This window comes from Prorops nasuta, unplaced genomic scaffold, assembly GCF_024137725.1.
Source record: "Prorops nasuta isolate Cenicafe-Biocafe unplaced genomic scaffold, Cenicafe_Pnas_1.2 PNAS00344, whole genome shotgun sequence".
NCBI classification, from domain to species: domain Eukaryota; kingdom Metazoa; phylum Arthropoda; class Insecta; order Hymenoptera; family Bethylidae; genus Prorops; species Prorops nasuta.
This window is the reverse complement of record NW_027117140.1, coordinates 22100-33786: the sequence shown is the minus strand read 5'-3', so window position 1 is coordinate 33786 and position 11687 is coordinate 22100. Positions and strand designations below refer to the sequence as shown.

The window sequence follows — 11687 nt, the reverse complement described above, 5'->3', positions numbered from 1 at the left end:
TTGAATATGAAGAGGTGATGACTAGCTTGGCAGAAATAACTGGACAAACACAATCAGAATCTACTTCTGAAACACCAAAGGAAACGTCGAAAGGAGCAAATGGAGAAACTGGAGTTGCTGGTAACAGTCATGTGTCAAAAAAAGATAAGGGCTTAAAGGGGAATTCTTATCATTCTTATGGGGAAAGGGAGGAAGTGAATGTGAAGGATAAGGATAGAGAAGCTATTCCTTCTCAAACTACAAAGGCTTCGCGCCGAGCTACCTCACTACTCAACCTGTTCATGTCCAACTCTCAGGGTAGGTCCCTTCAATCTAAAAAAGAAAACGAAACTTGTGACATACCATTATTTATGATTTTATTTCGACTTATGCCTTTCTATACATTTAATCTTTTGTTGTCATGTTCAGCACTTTTTTCATTTAAGTTTTCCATCGATCGCTATTATTTTTTTATTTAAATTATGCATTAGGTTTTGACGGGTCTGTTCACTCTTTTATCTCATCTGTATTATCATATTCCATATTTTACGAACACTTGTGTAAACCAAGTCGATTGATTAATTGTTTTTTTGTTTTTATGAAATTTGCGGGGGTTACAAATTCAAAGCGTGTAATCAAATTTTTATGTTTTTGAGCTTTAGTAGTTGTTGCGTTATTGCTTTTGCGTCATAATCTAACAACAGGTGGAGGCTGGCATACAAAAATAAAATTAGGAGAGATGAAAAGAGACGCGTGATCCTTGTGATTACATGCCACGGAAAATGCGTAGATGAAGTAAAGATACGGTTAACATGGAAGAAAGGATGAAAATTGGCCAGCAAAAGATCATAGATCGTGAGAACGTAAGAGATGAGTGTTGTTTCAGAAAAACAGAGGCAAGGATGGCCTGGTTCGACACCTGTCACTCCTCAGGGGAACAATCTGCCTCCTGCTGTTCCACCTCCCAGCATCTCCAGGAACCCTCTCAGAGGATCTAAATGTAACTCGCATTCTCATTGTCCACCCCGTTACCTTTTCCAAAATTTCACCAAATATTATCAGTAGCTTTAACGATTTCCAACAGAGCCAGAGAGGATCGTTCATACTTTTCCATCACTCTAAAAAAATCTACATGTTTTTTGCACTATAAATAAACTCTCTGGTTTGTTCTGGTTGATTTCTGGCTACGGTATACCGTTCTATCGAACTCTTTGGCCAGGCAGGATAAAAGATGGTATATTGAGTTTTCTATTGGCTTGCAGTGGTAACGCGATTTATGGTTCCTCCACTCTGCACTTTTTTAGATCAACAAAGTACGTATAATTAACGCCAAATTAACGTCGCACAAAGCCTATCACCTCCGCTTAAAGCACTCGGCATAGGATATTGCAAAATAGAAGCTAGACCGAGTAACATCAGGATTATCCAAGTGAAATGCACAAAAAAGCGATCACACAGCTTTAGCTTGGACTTCAATTAATACAGGAATAAGGGGCTTTCTAAAAGTATATTTATAAATTGTTTTTCTAACAATTGTATCTTATAAGCGAAGGAGATCCCCTACCCAGTTTACATGTTCTCAGTACTCACACTCAGTTCTTACACTGTGTCGTGAAATCATTTCTTTATAATGTAATAACCAAGAAACTACTAATAGTTTACATATACCAGAAGATATAAGGCAGGTTTTTAAAAATACATGTCTGCTGATATATTTTGTATAAAGAAAGGGAGTTGGACTTGAATAGAAAGAGGAGTGAGTTGGAAACTGGCGAAGCCTGAGGTGAGCCTTTTTCTTAAAATTTCTTCGTGCATGGCTCCCTTTTCATACCCCATTTATTTTCCAAGTGCGCTGTCGCAGAGAATTTATTTAATGCCGATGCAGGATCTCTGCAATATATAACAAATAAAATTGTTAGAAAAACAATTTACAGGAAATTCGACTTTTGAGACATCTGATGGTGGTGGTTTTGGGAATCGAAATGCTATCCGCGCTATGTACTTTGCCTTTTCTATTTTCTCTCTACTCGCACACAGTTTATTTTTGTATTACTTTCATACTCTTAATTTCCAATGCTAAAGTGTACAATTCCTCTGATGTAAAATATAGTAATCTACACTGTTGGCGTTGTAAAATTATTAGGCATAACAGGAAATCTAAAGTGAATATTTTATGCTTATAATCTTATATGCTTATAAGTTAATTTCGAGTAATTTATCTTGTAGAAGCTATTTCACGTTGCGCTATGCCTTGAACACTTGGAAAGTAAATGATCTGTAGTCATTATTGATGAAATTTTCATCCACGACCAGATTAATATTATTATAAAATTAGTGAATTTAAATATTTTGTTATTTTTCATGAAGTAATTCCAATAAGATTTGGACTGAACATTGCAATATTAAAGTTAATGCTTATTTAATCTGAGATAATTTTAACAGGGTTTCTTCGTAGCAGAAGAGAGAAAAGAAAAGAGAAAAAGGCTAAAAAGAAGAAAGATGTCACCGAAACAAACAGCAATAAAGAAGAAAAGTCGGACTTGTCAGTATAAACATATTTAGTTTAATAATGCAATTCGCCTTGCTGTAGCTTGAAAATATCTGTACGATATTGATTCATACTGTATCAATTATTTTATATATAACAAAATTAGGGAGGACAAAGATGACAGTAGAAAATCAGAAACGCCAACGCCAGAAGTGGATGAAGATGGATTTTGCATTAGACCAAAGCCTGATCCTTGGGAAAACGAGAAAGGTTTTTACTCTAGTTCCGATACAGATTCGGAAGATGAAAGAGAGCGAAAAATTCACGTGGAGATTAAACCTTTGAGCAATGGAGGAGCACCCATGAGCGCCAGCGTGGACGAATTGAGAGCAACCGTGGAAAACTTGTCACTTTCAGCTGTGCCAGCAGTGAGTGTTAAATATGATTTTGATTGATCAAGATTCTAGGCATAAGTGTTTAAAATTTAATTAAGAAAATCTATATCTCAGGGACGAAGAGGATCCAATACTGATTCGGACCATCATATGAAACGATCACAGTCAGTATCACAACAATTAGGCGGTAAGCCAAGCTCGGATTTACTTGGCCTAAACTTGTTCAATCCTAGCAGTACACCGTCCAGTGCCTCTACACCGACCGGCAGTCATCCGTACGCACCGCTTCAAAGTCCACCCCCTCTCTCATCATCGCCAATTCCTCAATCAGCCCAACCACAATCCGCGCCACCCATTCAGACTCACTCGCGTTTTCCAGGTAGCAATTCAAGAAAATAGTATTAGTTAATATATTTATTGACCATTCAAAAATATCCAGTACTAATTCCTTTTTTCGTAGATGGTGATTTGTTTTCGGAAGTTGGCGATATAACACCTGCACTGCCACCAAAACAATCGGCATCTTCGACTCCAACAGGCTCAATCGCGATACCTAGGCCTCCATCGAGAAGAGGCGAAGGAACCCAAAGAGGAAGAATGTCTCCAGCTACAATATCCCGAGCTGATAGCGTTGCGAGTCTGGAGTTTCGAACTGCTGGCGTTGGAGTTGGCTCTTCCAGAGGTCCATCGCCATTAACGATTGGATTGGCAGACACCATTCCCTTAGCGGTGGCTTTTCATGAAATAGTCCATTCCTACTTTAGGGGCACCGACGAGACTCGTTGCCAAGTCAAGCTTAGTGGTGATATGATGCTTTCATTCCCAGCTGGCATTGTCGCTGTTTTGGCTAACAATCCTAGCCCCGCGAAACTTTCCTTTCGTATAAAGAACAGTAACAGGTTGGAAAGACTAGTTCCTAACAGTCAGCTTGTTAGCATGTAAGTCTTCCGATGCTTTTGTGATAATGTTTAACGTATTGATATAAATGATTGCATTAAGTAACGCGAATGAACTGATTTTATTGAGAGCTCTTGCAGGGATGTAACTCAGACGACTGTGGATAGTACAATTTTTGAATTTAACATGAGTGCCTTAACTACGTTACTACGAAGACAAGCTGAACAGAATCCTTCGGCCTCGTATTTCAACGTGGACATACTCAAGTACCAAATCAAATGTAAAGACGGTGCAGGCTCGTGTCCATTTCAATTAGTCGCTTATTGGAAGTGCGAGTCGTCTCACACTGATTTAAAGGTACTTTCTGTCTTTTATAGTATTCTTTATTTATATTTTTCTTGCTTGATTCATAAGATAAAATTGTACTTGGTATGTTTCTACATAGATTGATTATAAGTATAATAGTCGAGCAATGGCATCGCCAAGTCCATTATTAAACCTTCACGTGGCAGCACCCATCGAAGGAGGTTTTAAGAGCATTCACAGTAAACCTTCGGCCCAGTGGCTATCGGACTCAAATCGCGTACTCTGGAAATTCACGGAGCTCTCGCAGCACAGCGAAGGTAATGGCGTGGGTTCCTTGAAGGCAAGAGTCGAGCTAGAACGTGGACCAGGAACTCAGGGAACTATATTTACGCAATTCAACTGTGAAGGGACCACATTATCCGGGGTTGAATTCGAACTTGTTGGTCCCGGCTATAGATTAAGCCTGGTAAAGCGTAGATTCGTATCTGGTTAGTACATTTTAAATAATTTCAATTCTCTTTAGAATAAGTTAAAACCGTACAGACTTTTATTTTTGCAGGAAAATATATATGTGACGGTGATTCCGATCCGCGTACCAGGTATGCTGCGCCACCATCGTCGGTTGATTGACAACTCCCAGACTGGGCAGCGTGGGATAGCTTGCCTATCAATTAATAATAATTGCTTAATCATTCACTGCCCGTGTTGATTGTTCAAAGTACGAGCTACGGAAGAACTTTGTTGGATATGGATAAGTGATATTATAAATTTATCTCAAACTACTTTATAACGGCGTAAGAGACTGAGGGACGACTGGAAAAGGAATAAGGTATTACTTGCTATATTAGTGGAACAGCTTTATACGATTGAATTATAAATGATAGATGAAAAGATAATAGGTCGTAGATTTGGGTTTAGTCACATGCTACCTGATGATGAATTTTACGCGTTTTATAATATATATTTTTAAATTTTCTATGTAGTTTTAATTAGTCTTTTGCATAGCACGAATTTAAGTAAGGTCGTATACATACAATATATATTATAAAAATATCAGTAATATTTTTTGATATTCAGCAAATTTCTTCTGAAGCTTTTCGCCATTTTTGTTCTCTCTTTATACATATATAAATGTATACCGAAAAGCATTGCTAAATCTAAAATAGTGTCCATAGGATCAGCATTGTACAATAAATTTTTAATTTTTATTTAACCTATCTTAATTTAGCTGTTAAACATCTTTTTATCGTTAAGAATGCCAATGAGGATTTATTGAGCCAGTTCATACGCCGTTTTAAATGATATTTGGCACGAAAAATAATTTTTGTACATTTCTCGAATTTATTGTTGACCTTAAAGTTTCTGTTCGTGCGGAATCACAGGTGAGATTGAAAGTTCAGTTATGGTAAAGATGAAATATATTATTTCAGTGATAATTGTTTATATGGTAGCAAAGATCTGTTACCAAAGATTTAATTGTTGGCACTTAGCCGATTATAAAATTGCAGGTGTGTAGGTAAACTTTAAATATTGTAAAAATGATAGTTTTTACCATTGATTTTGTATGTACGATTGGATATCTATAAAGCAAACGTTTATTAATATTTTATATATCTAACCTTTTGGTATAACCCAATATCAATTAGGAGCAGTAACTTTACAAACTTCAGATCCTTATGAGATTTTTGTTTAAGATTAATTTAAGTTTATCAATTTTGTAAGCTTATAGTATTATACGCATTTAGATTATTTACCCAATATGTTGCGAATTTTTTGTTTATCTTCCAAATCTCATTTTGGACTATAAAATTTATTCAACTAAAAATCGTTGATTATCGTTGGTTCTCATACAATTTGAAAATTCAATCTATAAATATATATATAAATGTATATATATATACAAATGAAATATTAACTGTAATAAGTCTGAACTAAACTTGAACGAGTCCAGCACACACGATACTTTTTTGTGCGAGCATAAAACTTATACATACTCATTTTAATAATAACTAAAAAATTTACTATAATTATTAAACCAATAACAATAGTAGTTTAATTTGAATAGTTTTAACAATTCGAAAGCTAATTAAAGAGAACTCTTAAGTCTTTATAGCAATAATCAAATACTTTGTGGATTATCCACTTATAATAAGAAATTATTCATTCAAACTAAACTATGGAATTAATTTAGTATTTAAAAATCATTATAAATATTGTCCGGATTTTTAGAATCTTTTTCCATATACATATTTTATCAAGTAATGAAAAGATATTGAGTGGTTTTTGGGAAGATTGACTGATCTCTTTTGTGATGAAGATACTATAAGTCAAAAAGAGGAAGCAAGTTTACGTTCAACAGTTAATTACTGACTGACCTTAAAGAAATGTCCATTTGCGGAAAGTGTTCAGTATTATTGTTCAATTAAACAGGAAATGCAAGATATTGAGACTATCGTGTGTACGGGGCTGAAATTTGATCAAGAGAATTTGCAATGCAATTGCAGGCTGCGTAACTCTGATATTATAAATAAGAGAATAGAGAGACGCAATATTCATGTTATATAAATACGATCGTTATGTAAGCTTGTTGACATGTAATGTCCATGTTCTAATAAAGATTTAGGATATTTTGTATAAATTTGTCAGGGCTGCTTATTACTGTTTTATCACAATTAAAATAAATCATTTCGAGTATATATTGTAATAAAATAAATACACCTCAATATTACAGCGACTTATAAATTAAATAATTATTTTTTAAACTGCGAGGTACAAACGCGAGGTAACCTTTATAAAAATACTGTTCTTCTACAATCTTTGGCAATTAATACTCCAAGTCTATTAGAATCTTTTTCAGAATTGAATCTTCTTCAAATATTTTATTCAGAATATCTTCGTACCTGATGGGTGTAACAATATTATTAATGCAAATTTTATTCCAAATTTTACTAGAAGCACGTAATAGAATATTCTCACCTTAATGGGATGTTATATTTCAATTGAACTGTGTCGTGTATTCTGATTCGCCTTAAAATTGCTTCGGCAAGAATTCTCTCGTATTCAAGATAATTTTCGTTTTGTGTAAACCAAAGTGCCAGGGCGCATCTTCTTCCATTTAGAACTCCTCGCACACCGTGCAGATTTTCTTTCCCAGCTGAAAATCCTACCATTCTTCCGCACTTGGGTAGAACCAACCCTTGTATCCTGCTCCCTCTTCGGTCGTTCGCAAAGAAAAACTCCCCTCCTTCAAAATTATTATTTAAATAAATTATTGCCGAATAGTCTCGCCACGTATAAGCTGGCGTTTCTTGACTACAATCTCCATAATAGTCCATTAAACAGTTGTCTGCGTGAATCGCGTGACTCAGATCATCGCGAATTAAAGGAGAGTCTGAAAAGCAACAATTCAAATGTACTTCCTCCTTTATCGTATAATTTTGTTTAACAAAAATAGAAATTATAAATCAACTATTTCACACAGATACTTGAAAATTTTGTAATTAATTGTTCTCAAAAAATTTCATGTAAAATAATATATATAACACAAAGGTATCTTTTCGCTATATGATAGAACGAGTTAAAAGATAGGGATTTATTTTTTTTTTTTCACAAAAATCAGAAAATTGGGTATTCTCTCGCGTGGCATACCATTCAAACGATGGATGCATCGGAAGAAAATTACCGGGTAGAGCAGAACGGCAGACCAAGTGTGTGTAGGTGAGATGCAATGGTTGATTTAGCTTGAAATATTTTTCCACGTGGATTCGCGCCGCATTAGTAGTTGTCAGTAAAAGTTGCAACAGCTTTGGTTCTACAAGTCCATAATATACCAACTGCAAATGATTGCAGTTGAAATTAAATTTAATAAAAATTATGTCTCATTAAATGTTTATTATACCAATGCAGTCCGGCCGACGGTGAGCCCTTCAAATTTTTCAAATTTCGAGTGCGGACTTTTGTGCTCGTCGTACCCATCACCTTGGACCGCTGCGATCTGCCAACAGGGAATTTACAAAGAATGAATTTCTTATATCTTTGTTAACTCATTTACATATATATATATATATGTATGTATGTATATAATCAGAGGCACCTGAGCGTACATGAGCCAATTGTAGAAGATCTTCACATTGAGTTTTGTTCAGAAAACCATCCGTCGCGTAACGATTCACTCCTCCCAGTTCCTTCTCTTTGATTAGTTGCAATTTTTCACCCACTTTTCTCCGTTCTGCCGTATCATTTGAAGTTGAATTTAGTTTCTCGTCGGAAAAAATCTAAGGGCAGAAAGTAGTTCGTTAGAAAATAATGTAAAAAAACATTTATATGTGGTATTAGAAATTTGTAGAGAATTTTCCTTATTATAATTAAAAACTGGACAAATTTTAGTCGGCATTATTTCTGATGGATTGTACTATTGACACCAGATTTATGCTAGAGTTTTATCTCTGTTATTTAATTGGTTGTTTCGTTGCATACTCCGATTTTATTCGAGGACTGAGATGAGCTCTTAAAGTGCATTGCGATGCACTTTCTGCTCATGCGCAATAAGTGCATTCTTTAGACCTGCACGACTGGAGTTAACGCGATATATTGATATTACAACTTAATACCTTTGTATTAATAAAATTATATGATCATTAAAAATTATAAATATAATTAATTTGAAAAACAATAAATCATGAAAATGGAACATATTTATTGCGCTCTCGTGAGTTTATACAAAAACAGCGTAAAAAATATACAAATTAAAAAGGGGGAGGGGAACTGGTATACAATGATTAAAGTTTTAGAGAGTAAAATGGCAAAAATTAACTAAAAAATAGGTCCCTATAACGAGTATTCCAGATTTACCTTGGAATGGTTTTTACTGGAAGTGTTTGCTTTATAGTTTTTAGTTTTGGTCAGGTTCAGTCTAGATTCCAAGGATTGAAATTCATCGCTGATGAAACGCAAAAGTTTGAGCTCGTATTCTTGTCGTTTGATATAAGCTTTCACCTCCTGAAAATGATTTGACAAATATGTAACGAATTAAATGTAGTAAAGCTGAGGCGCAAAAAAAACTATAAAAGTTATACAATAGCTCACCTCTCTAGGTTGAAAATAACTGTCGTCGACTTTTGGCAACGATTCGTAATATTTTTTGTTATGCCACATCGTCTCATCTCCTGGCTGGAACATGAGAAAACTTGCCACTGCTGAACAAGCTGCTTTTAAATTACCAACTGTGAACAAAAGATTTTATTCAATCATTCTTGACATTGCTAATTCAATAATATCAATGTAACGATAAGACAGTTTCAAGGCTTGGCTGTTAATTTTATCACTCTAGATCAATGCCGGCTTTTATTGGAGGTTTATTTTAGATTTTGAGCATCTTTCATTTTGGCGACTTAAACTATAATTTGTACTAATAATCTAAGTTGCCTCGTTGGGTCCTCTCGGGACTTGTTAAATACTCACTTTTGTAATAAGAAAATTGCAAATAATTGTAATGACTTGGAAGCAGGTCTCTGCGGTATTCTCCATTAACGGTATTCAGCCACGCAGAACAGCCTCGTTTGCACTTTAAACAGTAAGTAAAGTGATCTAAAAGGTAATAAACACTCATCAACCAATGAACGCAAGATCGTGAAATTAATGTAGACAGAAATTATATAGAGAATAGTGAGAGAACGAATAGTGTAAAAATAGATGAAGGTAAAGAATTAATTTATCGCAGAAAAATAATAATTAAATTACTAGCTATGGACGAGGTAAATTCGGGAAACCATCCTTGATCGAAAGGACCCTCACAATAAATTCTACACTCCTCCTCCGATTCCATATAAGACCCAAGAGATTTTTCGAAATGTTCAATGGCCATTTCGTACAATTCATCCTCATAGGCCGCCACTCCACTAACGTAATGCTTTAGAAACGAGGCAGCCTCCAAATTTAAAACTTGGTCCTCTTTTACTTCCGGCAGGCTTAGGTAATATCTCAGATTGTTTCTGCTCACTTCGTGATCGGGATTGGTAGCCAGAAAAGTAAAAACCGCGTTAGCTGCTTCTTGATAGCTTTTTTTCTAAAATTAATTAATGTATCAATTTAACACTAAACTAATGGTTTCATAATAAACTTATGAAACAATTATATTATTACACTAACAGTCAATTAAAAAAAAACGTACACGGTTAATTGAATTCGTATAACTTTAATTTTATATATCTAAAATTATATTACTACAAAAAAATATTCAAACAGGCCTAGTATCATTTTTCGCGCAATACACGTGCCGGCGAAATTAGATGTTTACGAAAACTATGTCTTTTTTGTAGAAAATTTCTTAATCAAAATTGTGCGATAACATTCGAGCAGTGTCATTGACCAGATTTTTCTTCTATTTATTAAGCAAAAGTTTTAATAGCAGGAGTCGGCGGTCTAGAAATATTTAAGCTTACGCAATCAAGCGATTGAGAGAATTTTATTTTTATCTCGTTTGCCTGAGTTTTATCAAAGAATAGAATAAAGTATATATGTATATATATAAGCATATATTTGTCGCGGAAACTCACCTGATAATAGCAATTGTGCAGATACTCGTAAGGACGATTTTCCACAAATTTGTTCTCTATATCTTTAGGTACTCTAGTCAGAGCTTTTTTGCCGGCAACCTCGTGATAATCCTGATTGCAGGATAACAGGCAAAGCGTTTCCTGAATTTTCTTCTCATAGAAATGAAAATCGTCGAAGTCCTCCGCGAATATCGGTGTATATCCTGCTGCTTGGATCTTGCACTTTTTCCGACAATTTGTTATCATTCGTTTATACATTTTGTACCTATGTAAATATATTGAATTATATTTTCTTAAACTTAATTTTTATCAATGGTACATGCGTTAGAAACATTTGGCATATGTTTATACAAAACTTGGTTAAAGTAACCGAAGTTTAATGGAAGTTTGAGGAAATAAGGTTTACGAGGTCTGGTGGTAATTTTGGCGTTTTAGTATAGTGGCTGGAAGAAGACGATGGAGTAAAACAGTCGGTGACGTACCCATGTATGGCTTTATTGAAGGCTTCGATGCATTCGTCCCAGTTTTCCTCGAGATAAGCGTCGACAGCATTTTCGTAAAGCTTTCCGACGGACTCACTTTTCTCCTCGACAGATTTTTCTTCATCCTCCTGGACCTCGTTGTCCCGAAGGTCGCAACGAACGATGCCGCAATTTAGAATGAAAATAAACAACGGCACGACGACGAGATTCATCCTCCACGAGATTCAACGCGTGACTACTTAAATATCAAGTAGCGAGTCTGAGCAGTGACAGACTACTGACCAGAACTGACTGACCAACCGACTACTGTTTGGATTTGTGTTTGGTTTGCTTGGTCCAATCCGTTCTCCTGATCCTATACACGCGACGACGACTCGTGTGACTCTCTAGTCTCGCTACTCGCCAGTCTCGCTTTGCGTCGTATCACGCTGCACGCGTGGGTCTGGTCTGGGCGGCCTGGCCTGCCTGGGTCACTCGTAGATCACGCACACTCCTAAACTCGTCTTACGATTACTTTGCTTGGACCCCACTCTTGGATGCTGCCGCATCACTTCCCCCTTGTTGTTGAGAAGTCTGCCGTTTTCTC

General features: G+C 35.6%; 2 protein-coding genes across 8 annotated transcripts; one reads left to right on the top strand and one right to left on the bottom strand.

Annotated features, from left to right (window-relative positions):
* The first annotated feature begins 10 nt into the window (after positions 1-10).
* On the top strand, positions 11-6252 carry LOC136785430 (F-BAR domain only protein 2-like). Of its 4 annotated transcripts, XM_066746474.1 has the most exons (9): positions 11-120; positions 2422-2521; positions 2634-2895; positions 2977-3026; positions 3099-3241; positions 3323-3800; positions 3900-4116; positions 4205-4553; positions 4625-6252. In XM_066746474.1, the coding sequence occupies exons 1-9, from the start codon at positions 18-20 to the stop codon at positions 4693-4695; spliced, it is 1773 nt and encodes a 590-aa protein (XP_066602571.1). In that variant the 5' UTR covers positions 11-17; the 3' UTR covers positions 4696-6252. The 4 variants fall into 4 exon arrangements, with proteins under 4 accessions (XP_066602571.1, XP_066602568.1, XP_066602572.1 ...); XM_066746471.1 differs by having other exon boundaries at positions 2977-3241; XM_066746475.1 differs by lacking the exon at positions 11-120 and adding an exon at positions 138-297 and having other exon boundaries at positions 2977-3241.
* A 143-nt stretch (positions 6253-6395) lies between these two features.
* On the bottom strand, positions 6396-11675 carry LOC136785428 (prolyl 3-hydroxylase 2-like). 4 transcript variants are annotated; one of them, XM_066746468.1, is made up of 11 exons: positions 11102-11675; positions 10620-10884; positions 9805-10129; positions 9526-9651; positions 9151-9287; positions 8917-9063; positions 8169-8339; positions 7964-8059; positions 7748-7898; positions 7042-7456; positions 6396-6965 (listed from the first exon to the last, which is right to left on the bottom strand). In XM_066746468.1, exons 1-11 carry the CDS (start codon positions 11311-11313, stop codon positions 6890-6892), a joined length of 2121 nt encoding a protein of 706 aa, XP_066602565.1. In that variant the 5' UTR covers positions 11314-11675; the 3' UTR covers positions 6396-6889. The 4 variants fall into 4 exon arrangements, 3 of the variants coding, with proteins under 3 accessions (XP_066602565.1, XP_066602566.1, XP_066602567.1); XR_010824651.1 differs by lacking the exon at positions 6396-6965 and having other exon boundaries at positions 7319-7456; positions 7748-7876; positions 11102-11673; XM_066746469.1 differs by lacking the exon at positions 6396-6965 and having other exon boundaries at positions 7326-7456; positions 7714-7898; positions 11102-11673.
* Between the last annotated feature and the right edge of the window lie 12 nt (positions 11676-11687).

Coding starts and splice junctions, on each gene's coding strand:
- LOC136785430 (XM_066746471.1), top strand. CDS start 18: ATGACTAGCTTGGCAGAAATAACTGGACAAACACAATCAGAATCTACT. Junction 2,896..2,976: donor CACTTTCAGCTGTGCCAGCA/GTGAGTGTTAAA, acceptor TCTATATCTCAG/GGACGAAGAGGATCCAATAC. Junction 3,242..3,322: donor GACTCACTCGCGTTTTCCAG/GTAGCAATTCAA, acceptor CTTTTTTCGTAG/ATGGTGATTTGTTTTCGGAA.
- LOC136785428 (XM_066746468.1), bottom strand. CDS start 11,313: ATGAATCTCGTCGTCGTGCCGTTGTTTATTTTCATTCTAAATTGCGGC. Junction 10,885..11,101: donor TTCAATAAAGCCATACATGG/GTACGTCACCGA, acceptor ATATTTACATAG/GTACAAAATGTATAAACGAA. Junction 10,130..10,619: donor TGCACAATTGCTATTATCAG/GTGAGTTTCCGC, acceptor AATTAATTTTAG/AAAAAAAGCTATCAAGAAGC.